The sequence below is a fragment of the Argentina silus genome, assembly GCF_951799395.1.
Source record: "Argentina silus genome assembly, chromosome: X".
NCBI lineage: Eukaryota > Metazoa > Chordata > Actinopteri > Argentiniformes > Argentinidae > Argentina > Argentina silus.
The window spans coordinates 42161132-42187682 of record NC_139653.1 but is presented as its reverse complement, the minus strand read 5'-3'; the positions used below and the strand labels follow the sequence as shown (position 1 = coordinate 42187682).

Here is a 26551-nt window from a genome sequence, read left to right as displayed (position 1 = left end):
CACCTCTGCAGACCTGGAGATCTTTAAGGAGAAGGGCGAGAGGGCAGAGGAGCTGGAGATGGTGGTTCAGAGGCTGCACAGAGAGAACGAGAGCCTGCAGAAACGTGTGGCTAGTCTGGGTATCACCTGTGACAAGGTCTATATGAGATATAAAATGTTACACTTTATATATTAACCATTTTATATAATATGTACATGTATACATATTGATGCCTTTGAGGCATATATTGATGCGCATTCTTCCCGCCATCCAGGTGTCAGCTCTGGACAAGGAAAATGCTGATCTGGAGGCTGAGTGTCGTCGTCTGAAGAAGAAGGTAGAAGGCCTGAGGAGCACCTCCTTCCAGCTGGAGGCTCTAGAGAAGGAGAATGCACAATTGGACGAGGAGAACCTAGACCTCCGCCGTGCCGCTGAGAACCACCGCTCGGCTGGGGCCAAGGCCGCACAGTTAGAGCTGGAGAACCGGGAGCTGGAGAGTGAGAGGAGCCAGCTGAAGAGGAGCCTGGAGCTCTTGAAGGCCTCGTCCAAGAAGTCTGAGAGGCTGGAGGTGAGCTACCAGGGCCTGGACACAGAGAACCAGCGTCTGCAGAAGGCCCTGGAGAACAGCAGCAGGAAGATCCAGCAGCTGGAGGGGGAGCTGCAGGACGTGGAGGCTGAGAACCAGAGCCTGCAACGCAGCTTGGAGGAACTGAAGATCTCCAGCAAACGTCTGGAGCAGCTGGAGCAGGAGAACAAGACCCTGGAGCAGGAGAGCTCTCAGCTGGAGAAGGACAAGAAACAACTGGAGAAGGAAAATAAGGTTTTTAATATCTCCATTTTGTTTTATTTATTTTTAATGGAAAGCGCATTGTATTGCATAGATGTATGAATGAATTGTCAAACAATGAAGAAAAGCCCTTCATTATGTTTTGGCTCAGCAGATAAGTAAAAGATGTGCACATCTATTTTGATTCCTCTTATGTATGAAATGTGCCATAATTAAATAACTTTTTATTTGATTTGAAGCGTCTGAGACAGCAGGCAGAGATCAGGGACTCGAAGCTGGATGACAGCAACGTCAGGGTCACTCAGCTGGAGAAGGAGAACCGCTCGCTGGGCAAGGAGATGATCTTCTTCAAGGACTCCTGCACCAGAGTTAAAGACCTGGAGAAGGAGAATAAGGAGCTGGTCAAACTGGCCACCATCGATAAGAAGACGCTGGCCGCATTGAGAGAGGTAAGATTGTATATCATTTAAATGTAGATAATCTGTATGAACTACAAAAGGAAGTTCCTGAAGAAGCTTTGTGGGCATGCAATGTCTTAATATAGCAGTGGATACAGTTTGAAGTTGGATGGGACTGTCAAGCTTGGTGTACCAATTTGAGTATGACCATAGCAACAGTATGTTCTTCATTGGAACCAATATTAATTTATGCGACTTAAAAAGGCTTAAAGTTAAAAAGATCCCTGTTAAAAACATCACAAATTTGAATGAAAAGTGGATTATTTAAGTGGATTCAGTCTCTACATCTTAAAGTTGACTTGAGGTGTCAAGCTTAAAAGATAAAGGAGGAGATAAAATTTAGAAATGTCCCCATTCAGAGCGAATGGCCATAGGAATTAATAGGGTTTCAGTGAAATTTGAGTATAGCTCAAAAAGTATAAATGGTATGAAAAAAAGTTTTGTTCAAGTTACACAAGTTTTGGCATTTAAAAGCTTGATTTGAAGTGAATAGGTTAAGGGTTTTAGGCTGTGCACATGGTGGTATAGGCATGAATGAATTATTTCATGCCAATTTGAGTTCAAAAAGTGTAACTAGTATCAAAATTCACTTTAAGTGGAGTCAGTCTATACAGTTGAGATGTGTTGTTTATGCTCAAAAAGTCTAAACGGTGAAAAGGAGAGAAGGATATAGGATAGATAGAATAGAAGGTTGGGTAGTTCAGTGGACTTTTTTTTAAGGTTATTTTTTTTGAGTGGGCTAGTCGCTCTCTTAAATTGTTTTCATTTGTATTGGATAGAGGCAGTGGAGAGAGACAGGAAAGTAAGGATGAAGAGGTGTGAATTGGTGTGAATAGTTAAAAGTTGTAGGAGGAGTAGTAGGCCAAACAATTCTGAAGAAAGAGAACTAGAAAAATAAGTTCCAGAAGAAACTTTATGGGCTTGCAAAGTCTTGTTTTGGTAATAGAACCTTGCCATGACTTTTTATTTAACTTGGAACTCTGCTGTTCCTTTAAAATGTTTCGGCAGGATTATTGATTGATTAAGGATAGAACAGAGGTTATGGTTTTAGAGTGATGATTTGATGATTCAGTGAAGAACAGGTATCATCACTGTAGACTAGAGTGACTCGGATTGTGTGTGTGTGTGTGTGATGGTATAGGGGCTGGTGTGAGAGAAACATGGGTTGTGATTGTAGAGTGGGTGAGGGATTACCATTTGACTGGTACAGTGAAAAACAGGGATTATCAAGATCAATACGATGGAGTGACTCAGAGTGTGTGTCTGATGGTGCTGTACAGGAGCTAGTGAGTGAGAAACTGAAGACTCAGCAGATGAACAATGATCTGGAGAAGCTGACTCACGAGCTGGAGAAGATAGGTCTGAACAAAGAGAGACTACTGACGGACGACGAACAGTGCTCTGATGACAGGTAACACACACACGCACACACACACACACACACACACACACACACACAATCCGATACACCCGCTATATTCATGATTACACTGCATTATTAAGTCTCATGAGTGAAGGTCCCATAGTAGGTAGTGAGCACACTAGCTACCACTAGTACCGTAGCAAAATATGATGACCGTGATCTGTATGATGATTATGATTAACAAATCTCCTTTTATGATCAGATACAAGCTGCTGGAGTCCAAGCTGGAGTCCACTCTGAAGTCCTCCCTGGAGATCAAAGAGGAGAAGATCGCCGCCCTGGAGGCCAGACTGCAGGAGTCCTCCAACCTCAACCAACAGCTACGCCAGGAGCTCAAAACAGTGTGTGCAACTAACAAGCCTAGGCTTACAGTTGGTCCCCAAATGATGAGCTAGCAAATATTTACAGTACACTCTGTACAAAACCACAGCCCAGAGAGCCTTCTATGTTACAGCATAACAGAAACACTCTGCATTTCTTCTCAGAGGCCGTTCATTATTTATTCATTCACCCTTCCTCTCGTCGTTTTATCTATTCATGAAGTGCCAAGAGTCTGGAAAATATTTTGAGATATGTTCCTTTCGCAGTAAGTGTTTTCCATCTCTAGAACCGTCGCTGCTGGGGCAGAGAGAACAGCTGTGTGTTTATGGAGCTCATTGCATGGTTGGACTCAAAGGTTTTGGGAATGGGTAGAAACCAGAAACCAGTCCGTTGCTTTGTTAGATTTTGGTAGGGTAAGATGATTATAGATCAGTAATCTTCGATACTGGTCCTGACCTGGAGGGCCACAGTACTGCAGAATTTTGTCCCAGCTCAGCACTGACACTGATCAAGGTTTTGAAGATCAGTTAATTAGTTCAATCAGGTGTGATAGCATTAGGCTGAAACAATAACCAGGACCCACTCTCCAGGACCAGGATTAACTATCATTGTCTTAGATCTTAGATATGGTTAGGTGTGGCACCAAAGTTACAGTTCTTTAGGGTCTCTAGTGTTTAGGGTTTGAGGTTTGACCTTTGACCTGTTGACCTGTGCAGGTGAAGAAGAACTATGAGGCCCTGCGTCAGAGGGAGGAGGAGGAGAGGATGGTGCATAGCTCTCCCCCTAGAGTTGGGGAAGACTCTCAGACTGTCACCAAGTGGGAGAAGGAGAGCCACGAGACCACCAGGGAACTGCTAAAGGTTAAAGACCGCCTCATTGAGGTGGAGAGGAATGTGAGTATAGTATACAATTTACCATACACTCCATACAATCCAATACTATTAAATACAAAACAGTAGGCTACAATATAATGGATTCACTAAATTTATTTGTATTTATTTAATTAACCTTTATTTATCCAGATTAAGATAACGTGTGTGTGTGTGTGTGTGTTTTCAGAATGCCACTCTGCAGGCTGAAAAGCAGGCCTTGCGTACAAACCTGAAACAGCTGGAGACTCAGACCAATAATCTTCAGGCTCAAATCCTGGCTCTACAGAGACAGACCGCCTCTCTACAGGAGAACAACACTACACTACAGACCCAGAACGCCAAGCTACAGGTCAGCTATGTTCTCTACACCCTAAACACTACATACTACACCCTAACCCCTACACACAACTTTGGTAACTCTATCCTACAGCCTCCTGAATACCAATAATCATTGCTGTAATCCTCCCTACACACTACATTCTAAACCCCACCCAAACTCAGTCCACTCTCATAAGGCCTTTTCTCCACAACATCTATTTTGACGTTGATGGCAGAGGTTCAGCTGTGGTAACATCTAGATCTGAGCAGGATTTGTCTGCGTACCACTGTAAGCCAAAACTAATGACAGAGCTCATGTCTGTGCTGGGGATTTGAACTGGCGAAAACATTCTGACCGCTGATATTCATCCAGATCAGAGTTAGGGATCAGATGTGTTCACCATCACTCTACAGACTGTATACACAGCGCCCCCTATTGACCAAAAATAACCTCTAACTCTATTCAAACCTGTTCTTTGTGTGGGTTTGTTGGGGTTCTCAAACTTCTGATCAGGTTATCTAGACCAATTCAAGCCAATGCTATCCCTGGTGTAGCAGGTCATGTCAAAAACGCAATGCTCAATGCATTTCTTAATAAACCATTAATGTATTTTGTGCTTGTGTGTATTATTTTTGAGGGGTTTGATGAAAATGTACCCCCCCCTTCCTCACCTCCAGGTGGAGAACTCCACTCTCAACTCCCAGAGTGCCGCTCTGATGACCCAGAATGCTCAGCTGCAGAGCCAGCAGTTGTGTACGGAGAATGAGAAGGAGGGTGCGGTGCGGGAGAGAGAGGAGCTGAGGTCGACCTATGAGCTGCTGCTCAGGGACCACGAGAAGCTAGCTGCACTACATGAGAGGCAGGCTGGAGAGTACGAGGCCCTCATCGGTAAACACGGAGGTCTGAAGAGCGCTCATAAGAGTCTGGAGATGCAGCACCGAGACCTAGAGGACAGGTCAGGGTCCTAAAGCACACACCACACACACACACACACACACACACACACACACACACACACACACCATCCACTAACAGGTTGTATTGTAATTTGTGTGTGTAGGTACAACCAGCTTTTGAAGCAGAAGGCTCAGCTGGAGGAGCTGGAGAAGCAGCTGAAGGCAGAACAGGAGAAGATGCTGTCTGAGAATAAAGGTCATGAGGCCACTGCTGCAGAGTTCCACAAACTGAAGGAGGAAAACGACAAGTAAGAGAGATAGAGGGAGAGTACGTGTGTGTGTGTGTCTGTGAGGGGGGTGGACCCTGATCAGACCCTGAGGCGCACTCTAAAGTGTGGAATGTGTTGGGAAGGCATATGTAAACAGGAACATCCCTGAACTGTCAGTCCCAGTGCAGAGAAACCTGTGCAACTTGATTTCAACAGCGGGAAAAGTGTTTGCATGCCTTGAGGGTATAAGCAATGTGCCTTGAGAGAGGGCTTGTTTATCACACACAAATGTGTTTTCATTCCTCAAATCACTCTTTGACATGCATGCAGTGGGTTTAGAATGGGTTAGAATGCATCACAAGTGTTTGTTTGTTTGTTTGTTCGTGTTCATTCCCAGGCTGAACGTGACGTACCGTCATCTAGTGAAGGATAACGAGGGTCTCCAGTCAGACCATAAGACTCTGAAGAGCCAGATGAACAGTGCTACGTTAGAGCAGACCAGGCTGGAGGCTGAATTCTCTAAACTTAAGGAACAGTATCAGCAACTAGACATCACCTCCACCAAGCTCACCAACCAGTGTGAGGTAAGAACCACCATAGGTTGTGGGTTCAATTCCCGCTGGGACCATATATACTGAAAAATGTATGCACTCACTGCAATGTAGGTCGCTTTGGATAGAAGCGTCAGCTAAATGGCATATATTATTGTTAAAGCAATGGTTGCCTGAGCGGCGGGGGTAACAGAATAACCGCTGGTCTCCAATACGTGCCGCTGTGTGGTTAAAGCAAATAAACCACAGCTGCTATGAAGTCACATCCCAGGTGTATTACCTCTATACAGAGATAATTGTCATATTCTGCTTAGTAATATCATCTTAAATTTCCAAAAATATCCATCTGAAGTGGAGGTAAAAACTGAGCTTGTAGCATAGCGGAGGTGGCTGAGAACCATACTGTCAAACAACAAGGATGTCCTCTTGGTCTAATGGTAGATTTTGAATGATACTTGTCTCTCTCTAGTTGCTGAGTCAGTTAAAGGGGAACCTTGAGGAGGAGAACCGCCACCTGCTGGACCAGATACAGACCCTGATGCTGCAGAACCGGACCCTGCTGGAACAGACCATGGAGAGCAAGGACCTGTTCCACGTAGAACAGAGACAGTACATGTGAGAGAGAACACAGGAAGCATCAAAACAACCCCCCCTCACGCTCAAACTTATATATAACATATAACACTCAATCCATTTCAATGTAAGTTAATGTGAGACGTCTGTGATTGCTATGCCTTCCACACACAGAGACAAGCTGAATGAGTTGAGGAGACAGAAGGAGAAGCTGGAGGAGAAGATAATGGACCAGTATAAGTTCTATGACCCCTCACCTCCACGGAGGTAAGAACTGTAGCAGTTAGGATAGGATCAACTTCAATGTGCCAGAGAAGAACATTGTCTGAGACGCACCGAACTGCTGTATACAACATACACACTCCTAAAGAACACTGTACAAAATGACACACTCAACAATACATACATCGCACGCTCCCCATGGCATACACATCTCATACAGCCAGATATCTGTGCCTAAACAACATGGTTATTGCATCATATTTTGTCTGTCTGTGGAAGATGCTGTAAAAACAACAACTAAAAGATTAGGTTGAAATAACACCCCGCCCCCCCTCTCTCTCTCTCTCCCCTCCCCTCCCCCCCTCTCTCACTCACTCACTCTCTATCTCTCCCTCACTCTCTCTTTCTCTTGCTCTTTCTTTCCCTCCATCTCTCCCCTTACCCCCTCCCTCTCTCCTCAGACGAGGAAACTGGATCGCTCTGAAGATGAAGAAGTTGATCAAGCCTAAGAGCAGAGAGAGGATGCGTTCCCTAACGTTGACCCCTACGAGGTCAGAGTCTAGCGAGGGTTTCCTGGGTCTTCCTCAGGACAGTCAGGACAGCTCCTCCATCGGCTCAGGGTCCAACTCCCTGGATGACACGCTCACACACAAGAGGAGCAGCAGTAAGTATTAGACTTTCAGGCCCAGAGAACACCCTATTAAACAGAAAGCACAACCTAGTTCTAATGATCAGATTTGTTTAATTTAACCTTTATTTAACCAGGTAAGACCCATTGAGGTTGTAAACCTCTTTTGTGAGGGCCACCAGGCATGAAGGCAAAACAGAGAAGTAGCAGTGTGTACATAGAGCAGGCTGTAGGTGTGTAGCTCACACACAAGAGGAGCAGCAGATAATTAGACATTCAGGCCCACTCTCACTTGTTTAACAGAGCAGGGTCTAGAATATATCTACTAAGCAACTGATGGAGTAGAGCAGAGTCTATGTCTCCCTCACACACAAGAGGAGCAGAGGTGTCTTAAACATTCAGTATATAAGCCCTGAAGGAGCACGGCTTATATAGGGCCTTGATCAACCTGTCCGACAGGATGGGCTCTAGGTTCCCCTCAGACAGAGGAGACACAGTGTGAATTAGACAATCCATCTGACCAGGGCCCTCTCAGTCAGTCTCTCTGGCCATTGGAGACAACAGAGTGTGTTAATACACAGGACCAGAGACTTGATCACATGCTGAACTGGACCGTCCTTCGGATGAGACGTTATACAGAGGTCCCGACTCCCTAGTCTTTTAAAGATCCCATGGCACTTATCGAAAGAGTAGGCATGTTAACGCCGGTGTCCTGGCTACATTCCCAATCTGGCCCTTGTACTATCATGGCCACCTAATCATCCCCTGCTTTCAATTGGCTCATTCATCCCCTCTCCTCTCCCCTGCAACTATTCCCCAGGTCGTTGCTGCAAATGAGATTATGTCACCTAGTAAAATAAGGGTTAAAAAAAAAAGACACAGTGGCCAAGACACAGACAGGCATGGTTGATCACATACATGCTGAGTTAGGAGATATAAAGACATACTTAATCAGTCATGAGAAGCACATGTAGGCTACATGATATAAGACATGCAGACAGGGCAGAGGGACACTCCATGTACCTGCTTGGTCAGTCACATACATGCTGACACAGGTGGACGTTTGGCCATCTTACTTATACCTGTCTAATCCTTTCATGTTTAGACCCTCAGAAGTATCTAGGTGAAGGGATGAGGTTGTTGAGGTTGTCTGCAGGGTCTGCAGAAGCTTCTCGTTGCTGTATGTGTGCGTGTGTGCGAACAAGCGTGCGAGCGTGTGTGCGCATTTGTGTTAACTTGTGTGTGCGCGTGCGTGTGCGTATATGGGCCTAATGTTGTGCTTATTTTTCTCTCTCTGTGCGAAAGGGAGGCGAGGGCAGAACGCCCAAGTGCAGGGCTCGACGAATGGTACGCTGCATAGGGGAGGGGTAGGGTCGGGGTTTGTAGCCGAGCTGTCCTGTCACTCAGGGCATGACAACATGTCGTCACTCATCCTTCAATGTCCATATCTATTAAAAGGTGCAATATATTGTAGGTCACCTGTGCTCAATGCAGCTGCAGCTCAGAAACACTATTAACATGTTGCTATTCCAAACGGAAGCTCCACTTCTGTGTTCACCTAGCCTTTATATAATCTTTGATGTGCAGTAGTGAGCATCTTGAACCAAATGGGGGGACACCCTTAATTTGAAGGCCAAAGTAAAAGAATAGCACAATAGACCAAAAAAAAGTTCTTACTGTCTGTAGCATCACATACACACACACACACACACATCAGCTCTGCAGGAACCTACAACAGTCACTGTATTTCATTTTATCTTGGGTGTCTTTGGAAGCTATGGAAAAAAGACCACAGTAATCTAAAATGGTCTTTCAGAACCTCCTGTGTCTGCCATTAGTAATGGCTTCCCTGTGGACACTCTTCACTGCTGCGAAGTTACCCTGTTTTCATTCTCCTAATTGCACCCTTTAATATACTCCACCGTGTGTGCGTGTGTGTGTGCGTGTGTGTGCGTGTGTGTGCGCGTGTGTGCGCGTGTGTGCGTGTGTGTGTGTCTGCTTAAAGACAGTCTACAGTGTGGTAACTGTCTTCACAACCATCCCACTGAGCTCTTTGTGTGTCTGGTTGTTTTGCCTAAAATTGTGTTTAAAAAGGCAAGTTAGTGGCCAATATGGCCATATTTGTGTCTGTGTATACTACATATGTATATTTCAGTGTGGGTGAGTGTGCACGTACAGTATGTCAGTGTTAACGGCACACATGTAGTGTACATATTATTGTTGTGTGTGTCTTGGTTTTTCTGTCCCTGTCCGTTGAGTCTTCAGGGCAGTGTGTTCTACTGGTTCTCCTCCCCTGGTTCTCAGCATTGTTAACAGCATCCATGTTCTTCCCTCCTCTCTCTACTCCTCCCTCCCTCCCTCCATCTCCTCCTGGGTGGGTGTTTCTGATCCCCCCCCCTCTCCTCCCCTCCTCTCCTCTGCTTTGGCTGGTCACTGACAGCTCTGAAAAGGTTGCCCTTTTTGAGGAACAGATCCAAGGAGAAAGACAGAGTGAAGGCCGTCTACCGCCGGTCCATGTGTAAGACCTCCGCTAGCCCCAGTTCCTCCCCTCCACCTCCTCCCTCCTTCCTTCTTCACCTCCTATGGCCTGCATCTGCCTCCGTTGCTTGGCTGGTCTTCTGTTATCTTGTTAGCTTGTAGCTTTTCTCTTTAATTTCTCTAAATAGTAGTACAGTAGTAGTAGACAGTAGTGCACCTTCTAATTGAAGGCCTATAACTAATCTGTATTCATTAATACTAGTTATCATATTGATAACTTAATAACTAATTGTTGTGTTTGATACAGGTGATTTTTTTGTTCAGTTTACTTTTAAAGTAATGAAACACCAAGAGCTTATGAATGTGTAGATGATAAAAGTACTCACACCATTTAAACATTAACACAATACTGATACCGGAGGTAATGTGACTGTGACTTGTGGTGGTGTTCTGTGAACTGTTGTGGTTCTTTAACTGTAGTTTGTAGTTCTTCATCTGTAGTTCTTCGACTGTGGTTGTGTGTCGTGGTGTGTGTAGCTGAGCTCTAGTTGTAGTCTAGGTTTAGTCCATCTGTGACAGTGCAACGGCGAGGCACTGTATGCCATTCCATTACACTGTACCGTGTATAGTGTGGTCTGTGGCCTGTAGAGAGAGAGAGTGTGTGTGTGTGTGTATGTGTGTGTGCGGCCTCATCGTTGTCTGTGGTGTGAGCTGCATCTATGCCACTCCTCTCACTGCAACGTTGCAGGCATGATTAATCGAGCACAACCACTCTGCTCTCTCCCTACTCACTCACCATGTAGGACTTGAAATGGAGCCTTTCTAGTGCCTTTTATTATTGATATTTCCTTTCTTTCTTTCTTTCTTTCTCTCTTTCTTTCTTTCTATATTTCTTTCTTTCTCTCTCTCTCTCTCTCTCTCTCTCTCTCTCTCTTGCTTCTGTTATCTTTGTGTGGTCCTCTTCAGTTGGCTGCGTTTCAGATTGTGTGCATGCCATGCTGACATGGGCCTGCCTCTCTGACTGTAGCTGTGATCTGTGTTCCCTGAATGCCGCTGCTGGTTCTATGCAGCTCTGCATGCCCACTCTTCCTACTTTGCTTACCTCTCTGCCCCCTGTGCCCACCCTCACCCTCACCCAGGGTCCGGGGCTGGGGCCCACCCTCACCCAGGGTCCGGGGCTGGGGCCCACCCTCACCCAGGGTCCGGGGCTGGGGCCCACCCTCACCCAGGGTCCGGGGCTGGGGCCCACCCTCACCCAGGGTCCGGGGCTGGGGCCCACCCTCACCCAGGGTCCGGGGCTGGGGCCTGCCCTCACCCAGGGTCCGGGGCTGGGGCCTGCCCTCAACAGCAGGGCAGTTGGCAGGGTTGGGGTCAATTCAACTTTCAATTCATTCAATGCCACAACTGAATCGAAATTCAATTAATGAATTGGGAAAATCCTCATAGAAAACAATGGCCGATTCTCAATTCAGAAATTTAAATTTAAATTCAGCTGTTGCAATGGGTGAATACGAATTAGAATGGACCCCAATCCTGGCAGTGGGTCTTTGCTAACTCAGCTCCCCCCCCCCCCCCCCCTCCCTCTCCAGCCATGAATGACCTGCTCCAGACCATGGCGTTGGCAGGGGGCCAGTGGGCGGGCAGTAGTGAGAACCTGGAGGGTCCGGAGGAGGGGAATGGGACCGCCAGCAGCACCCAGCAGCGGATGAAGGAGCTGGGATCCATGGCCTACTCTACTAACGCCATCAACTATGCCACCCTCACCCTGCCCAAACAGAGGGCAAAGCAGAGGCTGAAGGTCAAAGGTTAGGGCCTGGACTGTGTGTGTGTGTGTGTGTGTGTGAGAGAGAAATAGAGAGAACAAGAGAGGTTGAGAGAGTAAAAAAGGAACAAAACAAGAGAGCCTGATTAACGTTGTAGATATTATTGTGGATATCCATATTCTTTCTTTCATCATTGCTGTTGGTTTTGTTTTAATGCATCTCTCTCCCTCTCTCTTTTTCTCCTCCAGAAAACGTGTCTTGTGAGGACGTCCAAGGGTCATCAGATGACCCCACTGGTGTTAGAGGTCAAGGTAAGGACCGTTGACCTGCAGGACGGAGACTTCCGTTACCGTCTCATTGAAAAACAGAGCCGTCAACCAAATGCTGGGAATATAACATCAAACGGCCAAAAAACTGTGTGGTGTATTGAAACAATCCTAAAGTCACTCTACTGTACATGTTGTGCCATTATGGTGTGCACAGTAGTTGGCTCATTAAACCCCGACATAACAGTGTGTTTCCATTAGAGATCAGCCTAAATTTAGCATGCTACCTTTAACAGTCAACTCAGTCTCACAAATGTATGTGTTTAAGCATCTGTCGTGTCTGTTACACTGAGCTCAGTCTAGCAAATGGACAGTAACAGCACTAAAGCGTGTCCATTAACAGAGATAACGGGCCTGTCCAGTCCATTCTCTCCCTCACTAGCACATGGGTTAGGGTTAGGGTTAGCACATGGTCATATCAAGTAATATCAGCATGATGTCCATTATTCAATAGGAACTTCAAGGCCTGTTTCTCACACTTTCTTACCTAAATTCTCAAAACTCTAAGTGTGAGTGAGTTTACCTAAAACAGTATAGCCTAAAATGTAAAATGTAGTTAAAAGCCCATTTATCCTATATGGCTCAGTTGAACTGCAGCCACTATAATAATGTGTTGGAGCCGGTCAATAGGCGTGTGTGTGTGTGTGTGTGTGTGTGTGTGTGTGTGTGTGTGTGTGTGTGTGTGTGTGTGTGTGTGTGTGTGTGTGTGTGTGTGTGTGTGTGTGTGTGTGTGTGTGTGTGTGTGTGTGTGTGTGTGTGTGTGTGTGTGTGTGTGTGTGTGTGTGTGTGTGTGTGTGTGAGATAATGGGCCAGGCCTACAGGTCTTTAGAAGTGCTCAGGCATTCCTCTTGCCCTGTCCTCTCGACTCCGCCACTATGTGCAGAGTCCCCTGTAGCATCTGTAGTAAGTTCACTGACTCACCTCTGTCTGTCGGTCTGTCTCCACTAACAGCACCATTGTCAAGATCACTATAACACTTCGATTTCACATGTTACCGCAGCAACATAATCATTCTCAGAGCTGGGACTAATGTTAACTGTTTTTGTCAAATTCTTGACTGTATTTGAGGTGTGCCTGATTGAGCTTGGAGTTCGGAGCACATTTGGTACTACTCTTGATTGATTCTACTGTGCACCACACATTCACATGTTTCTCCTGGGTTAAATCACTACCCCGCCCCTCCCCCGCGCCCCTTCACCTCAAATACCTGAGCCTCTCCCCTATCTTTCACAAGGGACCCTCCCCTCCCTTTCTCCACCAATCAGGTTTGGGTCTGTCCTTCCATGTGACTCCTTTCCTTTAAGGTTGCATGTCACCCATCAACCCCCCCTTCCTGTTTGTGATTGGGCATGTTGGGCGTTACCATGGCACCATGCCATCCTGGCTCCTGCCTGCCTTGCCTGCACGTACCATCTGTTGTCCCTGCGTGTCCTGTGTTTCTCTCATGCTGTTTGTGCTGTGCCCTCTCCCTCTCTCTTCTCCCTCTCCTCCCCCTCTATTCTCCTCTCCCTCTCCTCCCCCGCTCATCTCCTCTCCTCTCCCTCCCCTCTCCTCCCTCTCTCATCTCCTCCCCCTCTCATCTGCTCCCCCTCTCATCTCCTTCTCCTCCCTCTCATCTCCCTGTCCCTGTCCCCAGCCTCCAGACCCTCCAGTCTCCATAGCAACAAGACCAACACCAGTAGTAATAGCAATAATAACTCTCACTCGTCTCCGCTGGAGGCCAAAGGTATGCTCCCTCTGCCCCCCTGTCTATCTCTCCTCTCCTCTCCTCCCTCTGCCCCCTGTCTATCTCTCCTCTCCTCCCTCTGCCCCCCTGTCTATCTCTCCTCTCCTCTCCTCCCTCTGCCCCCCTGTCTATCTCTCCTCTCCTCTCCTTCCTCTGCCCCCCTGTCTATCTCTCCTCTCCTCTCCTCCCTCTGCCCCCCTGTCTATCTCTCCTCTCCTCTCCTTCCTCTGCCCCCCTGTCTATCTCTCCTCTCCTCTCCTTCCTCTGCCCCCCTGTCTATCTCTCCTCTCCTCTCCTCCCTCTGCCCCCCTGTCTATCTCTCCTCTCCTCTCCTCCCTCTGCCCCCCTGTCTATCTCTCCTCTCCTCTCCTCCCTCTGACCCCCTTCTCCCTCTCTACCTCCCCTCTCCTCTCCTCCCTCTCCTTCTGCCCCCTCTCTATTTCCTCTCTCCCCTCCCTCTCCCTCTGACCCTTCCCTCTCTCTCTCTCTCCTATGTTCCTACTGCACCTGTACCCTCCCTTCCTTCTACGCTACCACCCCCACACCCTACAACATCCCCTCTCTCTCCGAGCTACTATAGCCTGCCTCCTCCTTTGTATTCCCCTCTGGCTCACACACACAGTGTGAATTCAAGTGTTATATCCAGTTGCCGAATCATTTGATTTTGCCTTGTCACACCAAAACATGCAGTTTCTATTGGTTATGTTTGTTAATAACCAGGTCACTGAACTACATTGTTTGTTATCAGATTTATTGGTGCTTAGTAGTATTTGTACAGGGATATAACTGTGTGTTATAACTGTGGAAAGGAGGGCAGTACAGTACTATAGGTGAGTTGTGTCCTAAGCTGTGTGGTTGTGTTTTTGAACAGGCACGTTGAATGGCAGCCTCAGCAGGCCCCACAGTGAGAGCAGCGGAGAGTTCAGCCTAAGTCTGGACCAGGAGGTGTGGTCTAGCGGTAGCAGCCCGGTCCAACAGCCCCTGTCCCATCCGCACCCCCAGCGCTCCTCCCACCAGAGCCCCCTCCAGCTGAGGAGGAGCCAGGAGCCCCCGGGACCCACCGCAACCAAGAAGAAGTCAGGCTCCCCGGGCAGTGAGGTGGTCTCTCTACAGGAGTTCCTGGAGGAGAGCATCGACCCAGACGAGGTGACTAGGACAGCAACACACCGCTGTAGCACAGAGTCTGACACCTGACATGTTTCACCTGACATCTGTTTGTGTTTTATTCATAGGTTTCAGATGTGTTGTGATAAGTCATGAGAAGTAGTTGTTACACCACTCAAGTCTACTGTGAAGCACAGCTCAGATTTGTATTACATTTCTAATTGGAAGTTCCTGTAATGATTATTCTCTTTTTCATGGTGATTTTCTACAGGCTAGGGACAGGTGGTGTCATGGTGTGGTAACATAGATGCCTCTGTTTTACTTCATTTTATTGTATCATATGTTTATTGTTTACATGAAGAAAAAAAGTGCTAAAGTGTTCAACATTGATAACATGAATGGGTTCTCATCCTCCAGTCTGGCAGCCAAGAAAACCTGACTGTCGAGTCACCGCGCCTCTCTGTCGCCACTGAGCACGTGCAAAGAGACCGGGCGGAGCGAGGCTCCACCTCTTCCAGCACCACCAAGGGGAGGGGCATCCTACGCTCAGCCAGTGGGAAAGCAGCACCAGTCAGCTCCGACAGCCGGCCCCCGAGGTCAACAGGCCAACCAGGACGTCCGACCCTGCGGAAGGCGGAGAGTACGCGTGTGAAGGGTTCAGTCCAGCCGCGACTCTCCTCCCAGGGCAGAGCTACGTCTGTGTCTGAGCGTCTGGACTCCTCCTCTTCCTCCACCCTGCCTCGTGCCAGTAGCGTCATCTCTACGGCTGAGGGCTCGACGCGCCGGACCAGCATCCATGACCTGCTGTCTAAAGACATCCGTCAGCCCGTGTCTGTCGACCCCTCGCCCTCCTCCTCCTCCTCTAAGGCTCGCTCCAACACCACGCCCAGTGAGTACCCCTCCACCACCTCCACCACCACCACCACCACCATCCCCCCCTCCCAGTCCCAGCCCCTGACCCCTCAGCCTAGCCCCCTTGTGCCCCCAGTTCCCCTGCCCAAGTCAGTCAGCCTGCCCTGCAGTAGAGAGGAGGCTGACCTCTCCAGTCTGGAGTCCTTCTTTGGCTCCTCCTTCACTGTAGAGTCAGTGTTTATGGACTCCATCTTCAGCGAGCCCTCCTTCACGGGGGGCGTGGGGGGCAAGAACCACGCCTTCCTCTCCCTCAACCCCTCCCTGGTCAGTAACATCAGCGGCCCCCCAGGGAAAACACCCCCCCACCCCCAACCCCGGCCCACCCCTACCGAAAATGCCCACAACCAATCAAACGGGCAAAAGCCCTGCCCACCTGACCAGAATGAAGATAAAGAGGGTATTGTTACTAATCATGTGATCGATGCTGACCAATCCCCTTCACTTAGCCAAGAGGACAACCAATCACTGTGGTATGAATATGGTTGTGTGTGAATGTGGGGCTCCGGCCCGCTGGTCTGGTCAGCTGGTGATCTGACCTGGGACCTGTATAAAGACCAGGGACAGCCAGAGATTGTCTGGGAGAATGACCCCTCCTCTGCATGCTATTATGTTGCCTGTTATGCTTTGTTTTTTCTTCACATAGCTGTTTATCACCTGTTTCTTCTCCTCGGTTTGATTCATTTCCCCCTCTTGTCTTGTGGAAGTTGGGCTCTCTGGATGTCCTGCTAAACAGGTTCATATTCACCAATCGAAACTCTTGTTGTCTGGCTGACAATACAAGACTATTATCTGCATTAGTGGGCTCTTAAATAGCTGTTATGGTTTCAGTTGTAAAGTCAACATTTTAAGATTACATACATCTTGAGGAAACATTTTGAGATTGTAGTTGTAACAGTCATGCCATACTCTCTTTCAGAGTGGCAAAACATGTATAAGCATTAGGATCCTGTTGATGTACACAGTTCAACAAAAAAAAATCGCGGAAGTGCAACTAACAGTAAGTGCCCCAATGCTGGCATGAAACAAGGCTTGTAGAACACCATGGTCCCTGTGGTAACATGTCTGTCTGAGGAGGCAGATGAAGTTCTAAATTCTATTTCTGGACTATCATTTATGTAATCTAGCCCTTGAGAGAAACCAGCTATTCTATCTTTATAAAGAAACCAGTTTATAATCTAATCTATTAATGTGAGATAATAGGCTCCGTTTCCCCTCCTGTCTCATGTGGTGTTTGGTATGTACTGTACCTGGGAGAATCCTGTCCTTTACTGTGTAAACTGTATCACATTGCATTATGTTCTTACCAACCTCATCTTGCTGTATCAATGCATTATCCATGCATTATTGATGCATTGTCCACTGAACTGCATTATTGATGCATTGTCCACTGAATTGCATGGCTTTGATCTGTCCCGGTGTTCTTATTGAACAGCTCATTTTGATTTGTCTGATCAAAATGGTTTTTACCTTTGTTTCAGTTTTTTCTTTAGTGGTGTATTGTGTTTTTGTGCATACAGTTTTTCTGTTCTATTTTTTTTTTCTGATCTAATAATCAGTTCACTTCAGTGGTGCTGATTGGGTGAATTGGGGTTAAGGGTTTGTTTGATACGGGAAGAGGCATCATTCACAAAATCATCTGCAAGGAGCAGTTTCAGTGGCGGAGAGGATGTAAAGTATTGAAGTAATAGTTGTGGTGTCTTGAGATTAAGTCACCCTAAGATTCAAGTGTCCGTTGGTACAGTAGTGAGAGGATTTAGCAAGTGAGCAAAGGATATGATGGACAGATTATTTTGTGAATGAAGGTTCTTTCTCATTGAGGTTGGTCCTGATCTTGTATTTAATCTGGAGGGTATGTACACTCACATACTACAAAATCGAATTGCACAATAATTAATTGGGTTGTGCATTGTAGACTGCATAAAACATACAATTTGTTGTAGGCCATATTAAGTTATATTTAAAGGACAGAAAGCACTGCTTTATGCACTAGTGATAGGGGTAGTGAATAGTGATGTCTTAGTCTTATCGTAGTAGATTGTTATTTATTTCTGCTTTGTTTATGTATTTACCATTTGAGATTTGTTTTGTCCTATTTATCTAAATGTGTGTATACAGTTAACCCATAAACCTGCAGTCTATATTCAGATGTAATATGACATTGCCTTTGTCCTACAGATGTTGAACTGTTACAAGAGCGCAGAAAGTCAAAAAGCAGAGGTGGGGAACAGCAGAGCTCCTAAACGCTGTGAGTTCATGTGGTGAGTGCTGCTCGCTCCACTACAGGGCTGGTTATGGGATGGAATGGGGGGTGGTCTCCATGGTAACTGTCAGTGGTGTAAACAACAGGTGTTCATCATCTTGCACGTGCTTGCTGCTGCGCTGGTGTCTGCCCACCCACCCACCTCCTGTCTGGCTACTGCCTCCCCCCCACCCCTCCTGGCTGGTGCCTGTTAAGGACACATTGAAGTAACCTGGTCTGCATGGTGTACAACACCAGTGTTGCCCATTTCTGTGTCCAACCGCCTGTCCAACAGGAGGTTCTCCTACACACCCACATGCACCCCCTCCCTGCCCCTTGCAGTGTTAAATATGCTGACAACTTTACTTTTCTCTGTTGGGATTCAAGGAGAAAGCAATGGTGGTATAGTAGGCTACTGTATCAGGTTGCGGTGTTGCTTTGTGAGTCAGTTGCTGTATCTGCAGTACTGCATGGCTTCAGTATCACACAGCTGAACCCCCCCCCCCCCCACCTCTCCCCCTGATGATGCATGATGACTTAGGTTGCTTTCCTGTTCGTCCGTATATATGTCCGTCTGTTCTCTCTGATGTCATTTCTGCCTCTAACCTCTTTTTCTGTCCCCCCTCTCTCTACTTCCTTTTCGCTCTTTTCTTTTGTTTGTCCCCCTCTCTTCTCTTCTCTCACTCTTCTGTCTGCCTCCAACTCAGAGAGAAAAGTGACCTTCAAGCTGTCTGTCTGAAGCCTTTATAAGTGGGTCTGCTGAGAAGGTCTTCAGTGAGAATAAAAGATTGTAAAAATCTGGGTTTTTAAAGAAAAAATCAAGGATGCTTCAATAGAGAAAAGTAAACTTCCTCTCTTTTTTTCCTTGAATCAAGGAAACAAAAACTTTTAAAAACATTTACATGCTGACAATTGTTTTCTATAAGTCTCTGGCGAATTGCACTGCTGTAGCCTATGGTGTGACAGTGACAGTGACACAGACTGCTTTGTGCACTCTACACGTGCACGCCTCACGGACCGACTTTTGGTGCCAATGTTCACGCAAAGCCAAAAGGGTGGGCTTAACCTAGACCCTGGGGACTCTGTTCTGTCCTCTGTGTGACTCTGAATCAGCAGGACTTTCTGCTGTCATTCTGCCATTCAATGATGATAATAAATACTTATGTTTGTAAATGAGCATGCACCCGCAACATCTCTACTGTGGAACCAACTACGGCTGATTCCTACAGTCAGGCCTCTGCACAGGAAACAAACAAACGCATGTGGACACAACAAGACAAAGAGGTCAACCAACTAACCACAGTCTGCATGGAGCAATCAATCACCACGCTTCCCTACCAATCAGAATGGATGATGTTGTTTCAACTTGTTGTTGTTTTTTTTCTGAAATGCCAAAATGACTCATGGGAAGTGGCGCCATGCCAACTGTGTGATTGACAGCCAACAGGTGTGATTGACAGCCAATCAAGTGAAGGTTGTGTGAGCTGAGATTTGGGAGCCCGAGCCCAGCTGGCATTGGGTAGAGTTGTCCCTAGGCGCTGATCTTGGGTCAGTTTGACCTGTTTCGCCCCTTATGGTAAATGTTACAATTTGGGGCAAGTAAACTGATACTAGATCAGTGCCTCGGGGCAACTTCACCATATGCAGAGCTCAGCTCTGTGTGTATAAATGCCCACTTGTAAGTTTACTGTGTCTGTGATTATGATGATCTTGTGTTATTTCCTTTTCCACTTTTACATAAATCCATTTGATGTGATTAAAACTGAAACACAAGACTCCTGTGTGCCATTTCATATTGTGTGTGAAACATAAAAATGCACAACTACACCTAAGATAATTTAATTGGTTAACCAACCAACTGCACTGCATTTCGACACTGCCTAGCTTAAAGTGTCTTTCAAGAACACGGTAATTTGCTGTGGTAGAATGTTGGACTAGAGGAGGCTGGTGGAGCATGGAATGGAATGCATTACAATGAGCCCGTTCTCCAATTTTTGCCTCCACTGTGTTGGACCCATGTCAATCTGTATGCTAACCATTAATTGTATGGACAAAATCATTGGAGGCCCTGTGTAGATTAAGTAAGGCTATATAGTATAGGATAATCTCGGACAAATTAAAGCTTTATATGTCAAGTGATGAATGGGGGTTGTGTATAATCTATATATCCATTATTATAAGACAGCAAGCTTCATAATTATTCATTAGCCTTCATCTACTAATGCTACTATAGCCATTCCCTCTGCAAATCCCCACATAGGGTACTGTAGTTGCAGACATATAGACTGACTGCAATGTGATGAGCTACACTAACACTTCTTATATGAAGATGACTCAATTTATATGATAAATAACTGCAGGCCTACCTCTCATAATCTGAGTCATATGTTGTATATTATATTATGAAATGTTATATTGACTGCTGCTGCTTTCTTGGCCAGGTCTCCCTTGCAAACAACTGTGCCTCAATGAGCTTTTCCTGGTTAAATAAAAAAAAAAAAAAATGTTCTTAATCAACCCATGCCTGGTTGGAGCAAATCTAATGTGCTTAATCTCAATACTGAGGTCTTTATAAATCAATGATCTGATGTAGTGTAATGTAGCTGTTCAAAGGCAGACTGTGGGGGAAATCAGCTTTATTACATTACAGCATTAGAAACGTTAGGGTCTTTATTTGCTTTAAAATCTGGTAATTCAGGTCTTAATTTGCACAGTAATTTTCCATTAAGGTAATCTCACATCCTCAAATACAGAACTCAGGAGTTGTTACTTTATCATGCAAAATTCTAGATCTCCCTTGGGAACTCACATATGGAACAGTGGAGGCAGAAATCGTGTGTTTGATAACATGTGTAAGATAATAAAAGGACAGTGACAACTTCTGTGTTTAAGTAATCTTTTACTTGTATGTCCGGCAGCAGAGCAAGTCCATCCTCTGGGTCCAGCTGTGTGGTCTGAGCCAAGAACTGAGTTTTCCCTCAGCTCCTGTAGTGTGTTCCCCTATGGTCCATCACCCAGTCTGAAGCGGTATACAAACATTTACATCTTCGTCATACCAACCTGTATGTTGATTGGTTTGACAGTTCTTGTCACACTTAACTTGGTCACTCACCATCACAGGATGTTGTGAAAAACAGTTCCAAATGCATGAATAACATGTCTCCGAATAATCTAAATCTTACACATTCCGAATTCCATTCCATGGATTACAATGAGCCCGTCCTCCGATTTCAACCTCCACCAGCCTCTTCTGATATGGAGCCATAATGCAAACACAGTTAATTCAGCCATTCTCATAACAGCTATTTTAGGAAGATGTCTGTATTAACCCTCCCACTCTTATATCCCACATATTCTTTAATGGTGGTTCTAGTGGTGAAGCATAAAAATAATGAAGCATAATAACAATTTCCTCAACAAATGTTTAGGCCCATTTAAACTGAAAGTTAAAAATGAAAATGCACAAAGGCAACACAAAGAAAACTAAAATATACACAAATAAAACAAATTGCCAACCCACATACAACAGAGAAGTTATTACCATCATTAATACTGTAATAATAATAAATTGTATTTGTATAGTGCTTTTCTTGAAACTCAGACACTTTACATCAGGACATTAAAAAGGTGGGACATACTGGAGGGATTAATTCAAAACATTGCTACCAAAATAGGTTTTCAGATATATAATTTGGAACTTTGTAAAATCACAGCACAGACTATTCAGATAACCCTTTCAGGAACACCCTGGCAAGAGAAATTCAAAACAGTAATGTAATAAATACCTCTTACCTCTTATTAGTGGATAAGGGAATATTACTGTATATGCAGTTTTGGTCAAAAGCCAGACATTTGAAATGTCACACTGACAAAACATGTAAGGATGCGCAGTAAAATACCCAATTTCCAAAAGCTTTATTTCCAAATGCAGCAAATGTACAGGTTACTCAGCATCAGCGTTCTCATCATCTCGTCTCGTCTGGGTCAGGCCATAATATCTCATCAACGTCACATTATGTTTGCTCTTGTCAGGCAGTGTGGGGAAAATGCCCTTGTGTGCCTTAGAAAACCCTGGATAGACTCCACACACACACACACACACACATCACCACAGGTGCACACCATTGCCTCCAGGAGGTTTTGCTGTGCGCAGGGGTTGCGGTCATACACTCTCCACCGCCATGCTGAGAAAAATTCCTCAATCCGATTCAGAAATGGGGAATATGCTGGCAAAAAAAGAACAGTGAACCTGGGGTGGTCATTGAACCAGGCGTGAACCAGAGCAGCCCGATGGAAACATATTGGGCTTGCTCTGGTTGCCCTGGCTTCCCTTCCTGTTGAAGAATGTTATTGTGCAGCTGATCTAGACATTGAAGGAGTTGTGCCGTGTTGTATGGACCCACTTTGACATGGCGGTGAAGGACGCCATGATTGCTGACGGCTGCACATAGGGTGACGTTGCCTCCCCACTGGCCAGAAACTTGTATGATGGCACGGTGACCAATGATGTTGCACCCCCTTTTGCACCTTTTTGTTAGGTTGAACCCTGCCTCGTCGATGAAGATGTACTCATGTGGGTCAGCCATGGCATCCAGCTCAAAGATTCTCTACAGAAGTAAAAAAAATAATAAAAAAAATAAAATAATAATAATAATAATAATAATAATAATTAAAAAAAAAAAAAAAAAAAAAACATTTTACTCTACTACAAATCCAGTACTGCAGTGTACTACTGTACTGGAATGAAAGATTGTGTACTGCAGTTACCGTAACCAATTGCTATACAGTACTGTATTGATATGCTGGAGAGATGGGCCATACTCTACATACTGTAAAAATTCTGTACAGTATAGCAATTTCCTCCGCATATGGGAGTCGTTGCTCCTTAACTCTGAATTCCTTTCAAAAGGCACACGGTACAGCTGCTTTGTCCTTATGTGGTTCTTCTGAACCGGCCCGCCAAAGGGTCCAATCTGGGCCGCGGGATGACTTTGCAAAGTGTAAAAATTAGAGAAGACATGAACTGCAATTTTTCAATAAAAGTAACTGCTATTTCAAATTTGTCCACTGGGGTTCGCACTGTCAAGCAAGCAAACTAATCATGCTGGAGGTTCCGGTAAAAAAAAAAACGCCACTTTTATGCTGTCAACATAACACTCTGTGGCACCCTCATTACCCAAAATGGCTGTATCAAAAAGGAGAAAGGTGGACACAGAGTGTAGAGTTTTCCAAGAAAAATTGACCGTTTCCTATTTATTTACAGAGGTGAATGGGAAACCTGTGTGCTTGGTGTGTTCGCAGCAGGTTTCAGTACTCAAAGAATATAATATTCGGCGCCACGATGAGACTCATCATGGCGAAAAATACAACTTGCAAGGACAACTGAGAAGAGAGAAGATAAATGAATTGTTAGCGGGTCTGAAGAAACAGCAGTCTGTTTTTACCCGTAGCCGAGATATCAGTGATGCAGCAGTGAAAGCTAGCTACCTTATTGCTAGCGAAATAGCATTGGCATCAAAGCCATACTGTGAGGGTGAGTTCGTGAAAACATGCATACTGAAGGCTGCAGAAATCATGTGCCCTGAGAAGCGACGGGTTTTTGCTAACATTAGCCTGACGAGAAACACTGTGGCAGATAGGATTTCAGATCTTTCGGCAGATTTGGACAGCCAAATGAAGCACAAAGTTAGGTCGTTTGTTGCATTTTCGGTTGCTATTGATGAGAGCACGGACATTATGGATGTTGCTCAACTGGCCATATTCATTCGTGGTGTTGATGAGACTTTGACCGTCACCGAGGAGTTCCTTGAGTTGGTGCCTATGACAGACACCACCAACGTTCCCTCTAATTTTTCATGTGTCTGGGCATACACACAAGCTCCCTGAGCACACTGAGGACCACTGTGAGCAACATCAGATGTGCACGCTGTGGCCACACACCAGTATCACACCTGTTCAAAATCTTGGATCATAGCAAGTTACATGGCTTATTAAAAGAATCAAATTACAGCAGCAATTTTCATTAGTTTACTTTTAATATAAGCGATTTGGCCCACTTAAAATGAAAAAGACAAAAATCTTGTTGTTCATGAGATGTATAGTATGTTATATGTTATATGTGAGAGTCCTGCTTTGGCCATGGGAAGAGTCCTGCTTTGGCCTGGCTGTGGTCCAGTTGTGGCCTGGCTGAGGGTCCTGTTCTGGAAGAAATGAGACATATACACCTTTCAGACATAACATTTTGTTCACATTAAAACATTCACATTTTGCTCAATGACATGTGCTGTAGCTTGTGATAGTGTAAATTCCTGTAACTCTTTGTGATTAATATCCATAAATAAAAAATCTTAATAAATGTCACTAGAATATGCACAAGTTTTGACTTTAATTTCACCTTATTTTTCACGTCTGTCCTTCTCACTTCTCCAATGGTTGTACACTTTGTCCAGGTTGATGGCTTCGTCTGCTTCTTGCTTTGACTTTATGCGCATCAGCTGGTCCAAATGTGCCACTTCAAGACGATTTCTGGATGCTGTTTTGATATGATTCATTAAACTAAATCCTCTTTCACAATCTGCACTGGAAGCTTGAAATGTAGCACAAATATCCACAAGCTGTGAGATCTCCTTTAGCTCCTCACATCTAAGTGCTGCAGAAACCATATCTGAGAATGTGCTGATTGACCCCTGTTTAAGTTTTTGCTTCATTATGTACTTGAATTCAGCATATTGACTGTTAATGGCCTCCATAGACTGTGGGTGGTGGAGAATGGCCTCATACTTCTTTGCCAGTGTGGCAATGTCTGCTGATCCATAGTCAAAACTGATGTCTGAGCTCAATGCTTCAATGTCAAATGCAGACCACTCCTTTAATTCATCCTCTGGAAAACGAGCATCCATGTGATCACAGAGCTTACTAATGAAAAGAGTAATCTCACCAGTATTTCTACCATCAGCTGATGAGGTCCCCATTGCCTCTTTGACACGGTCACTCCACTGTACATCCTTCTCCTTCAAGTATTGGGAACGCAACTTCTCAATCTTTGCTCTAGCAAAGCAGTGTCCTTCCATCACAGTCAGGTTGCGTCTTTGAAAAGTGAGGCAGAGTCGCTGCGTTGCGCACATTTGAATTTACACGACATTTGCGTGCTCACGTGGTTTTAAAAAATCAACAAGACCCACCTCATGTGTATTTGAACCAATGACAGTGCATTATATGCTGCACTCATGAAAATTACGACAAATCAAAAATGCTGCGCTACGCAGCAACTGGCGGCAAATTCAAATGTGCGTAACGCAGCAACCGGCGGTAGATCCGGCACAAATGGGTTAACTCCGCCGCATTGTTGTTAGCTAGCTAACCTGCATGGTGCGTATGGGCAGGGCACATATGCAAGCACTATCAATGCTATGATTGGCTGCGTAGCGTAAGTAAACCGTATCGTATCATTGGCTGGACACCTTGAACATTGAAAAATGGTACAAAAAACACATTATTGGTCTAATTAATTAGATTAGATTAGGTCTAATATTAGATATTAATTAATACGTTTATGGTGAATTTTATTTTATGCGCTGCATAGATTTTCTTGTGCGCTGAGAATGTGCGAGCAGTGCGCGATTGCTCAGGCGCGCAGCTTAGAGGGAACATTGGACACCACAACAGCAAATTACATTTTCAACTCTCGTTGGAGCGCTGGACAGGGTTGGAGTGGATTGGGCCCGTGCTGTCAGCTTGGCTACAGATGGCGCGCCGTCAATGATCGGGAAAAAAGCAGGTGTTGTGACAAAATTCAGAGAGAAAGTACAGGCTGCAAATGGAGGACATGGTTTTTGGACATTTCACTGTATTTTGCACCAGGAGGCATTGTGTTGCAAGTCGTTAAAAATGGATCACGTCATGAAAGTGGTTGTCCAAACTGTTAATTTCATCCGAGCCAGAGGTCTGAATCACCGTCATTTTGACAGCTTACTCAGTGATAAAGACTTTACCTATGGCCTGCCATACCACACTGAAGTAAGGTGGTTAAGCCGAGGTGCCGTGCTGAAGCGTTTCTTTGATCTACGAGAGGAAATTGGACAGTTCCTGGAGAAAAAGGGCACACCGGTGTTGGAATTACAATCCCCAGAATGGCTGCAGGACCTAGCATTTATGGTAGATATTACAGAGCACTTGAGTAATCTGAACAAAATGCTGCAAGGCCGTAAAAAAGTACTTTACTGTTCTCTGTAATGAGCATCAATAAAACAAAGCTACGCTCAAGGCTCACACACAAGCACTTAAATGACATCCTGAAATTGGCTGCTACTCAGGATTTTACACCTGATATTGATGCACTTGTGAAGGCTAAAAGATGCCAAGTTTCAGGAGCAAATTAAACAGTGTGTAAGACTACTTAATGTAAAATGCTGCTTCAGACACTTTTGCACCCTAAAGAATGTAGTTCTGTGAAAATGAATACTTACCGTGGAAATATTTAAAGACACTGAACATTGTGCAATATAATGTCAGTCAGCAGCTTCAGTACAACATAGTTTGTTTTGATGGAACTCCATTGTTCATGCACTGCCACAACTTTTATGTATTTTTTATGTATAAGTTTTATACATTTACAAGGCAGGGGGATAACTTAACCTTCTTCCTTAATAGTTCCTACTTCACTTTGCGTGGTGTGTCAGTTCAGGTGGTCAGCATTACTACACAG

General features: G+C 45.3%; 1 protein-coding gene across 1 annotated transcript in view; it reads left to right on the top strand.

Moving 5' to 3' along the window:
• The window catches only part of ccdc88ab (coiled-coil domain containing 88Ab), a gene marked incomplete at its 5' end in the record, with an annotated part of 54637 nt that extends 34737 nt beyond the window's left edge, over window positions 1-19900 (top strand). Inside the window, 21 exons of the mRNA XM_083694734.1 lie at window positions 12-136; window positions 255-800; window positions 1007-1216; window positions 2506-2636; window positions 2851-2989; window positions 3686-3862; window positions 4029-4190; window positions 4838-5115; window positions 5221-5364; window positions 5723-5909; window positions 6346-6491; window positions 6624-6716; window positions 7133-7335; window positions 9740-9817; window positions 11367-11582; window positions 11789-11851; window positions 13503-13592; window positions 14464-14738; window positions 15114-15585; window positions 17784-17866; window positions 18555-19900. Coding sequence (XP_083550860.1) covers window positions 12-136; window positions 255-800; window positions 1007-1216; window positions 2506-2636; window positions 2851-2989; window positions 3686-3862; window positions 4029-4190; window positions 4838-5115; window positions 5221-5364; window positions 5723-5909; window positions 6346-6491; window positions 6624-6716; window positions 7133-7335; window positions 9740-9817; window positions 11367-11582; window positions 11789-11851; window positions 13503-13592; window positions 14464-14738; window positions 15114-15585; window positions 17784-17848 — 3800 coding nt within the window. The 3' untranslated portion in view covers window positions 17849-17866; window positions 18555-19900. The remainder of the gene's footprint in view (window positions 1-11; window positions 137-254; window positions 801-1006; window positions 1217-2505; window positions 2637-2850; window positions 2990-3685; window positions 3863-4028; window positions 4191-4837; window positions 5116-5220; window positions 5365-5722; window positions 5910-6345; window positions 6492-6623; window positions 6717-7132; window positions 7336-9739; window positions 9818-11366; window positions 11583-11788; window positions 11852-13502; window positions 13593-14463; window positions 14739-15113; window positions 15586-17783; window positions 17867-18554) is intronic.
• Between the last annotated feature and the right edge of the window lie 6651 nt (window positions 19901-26551).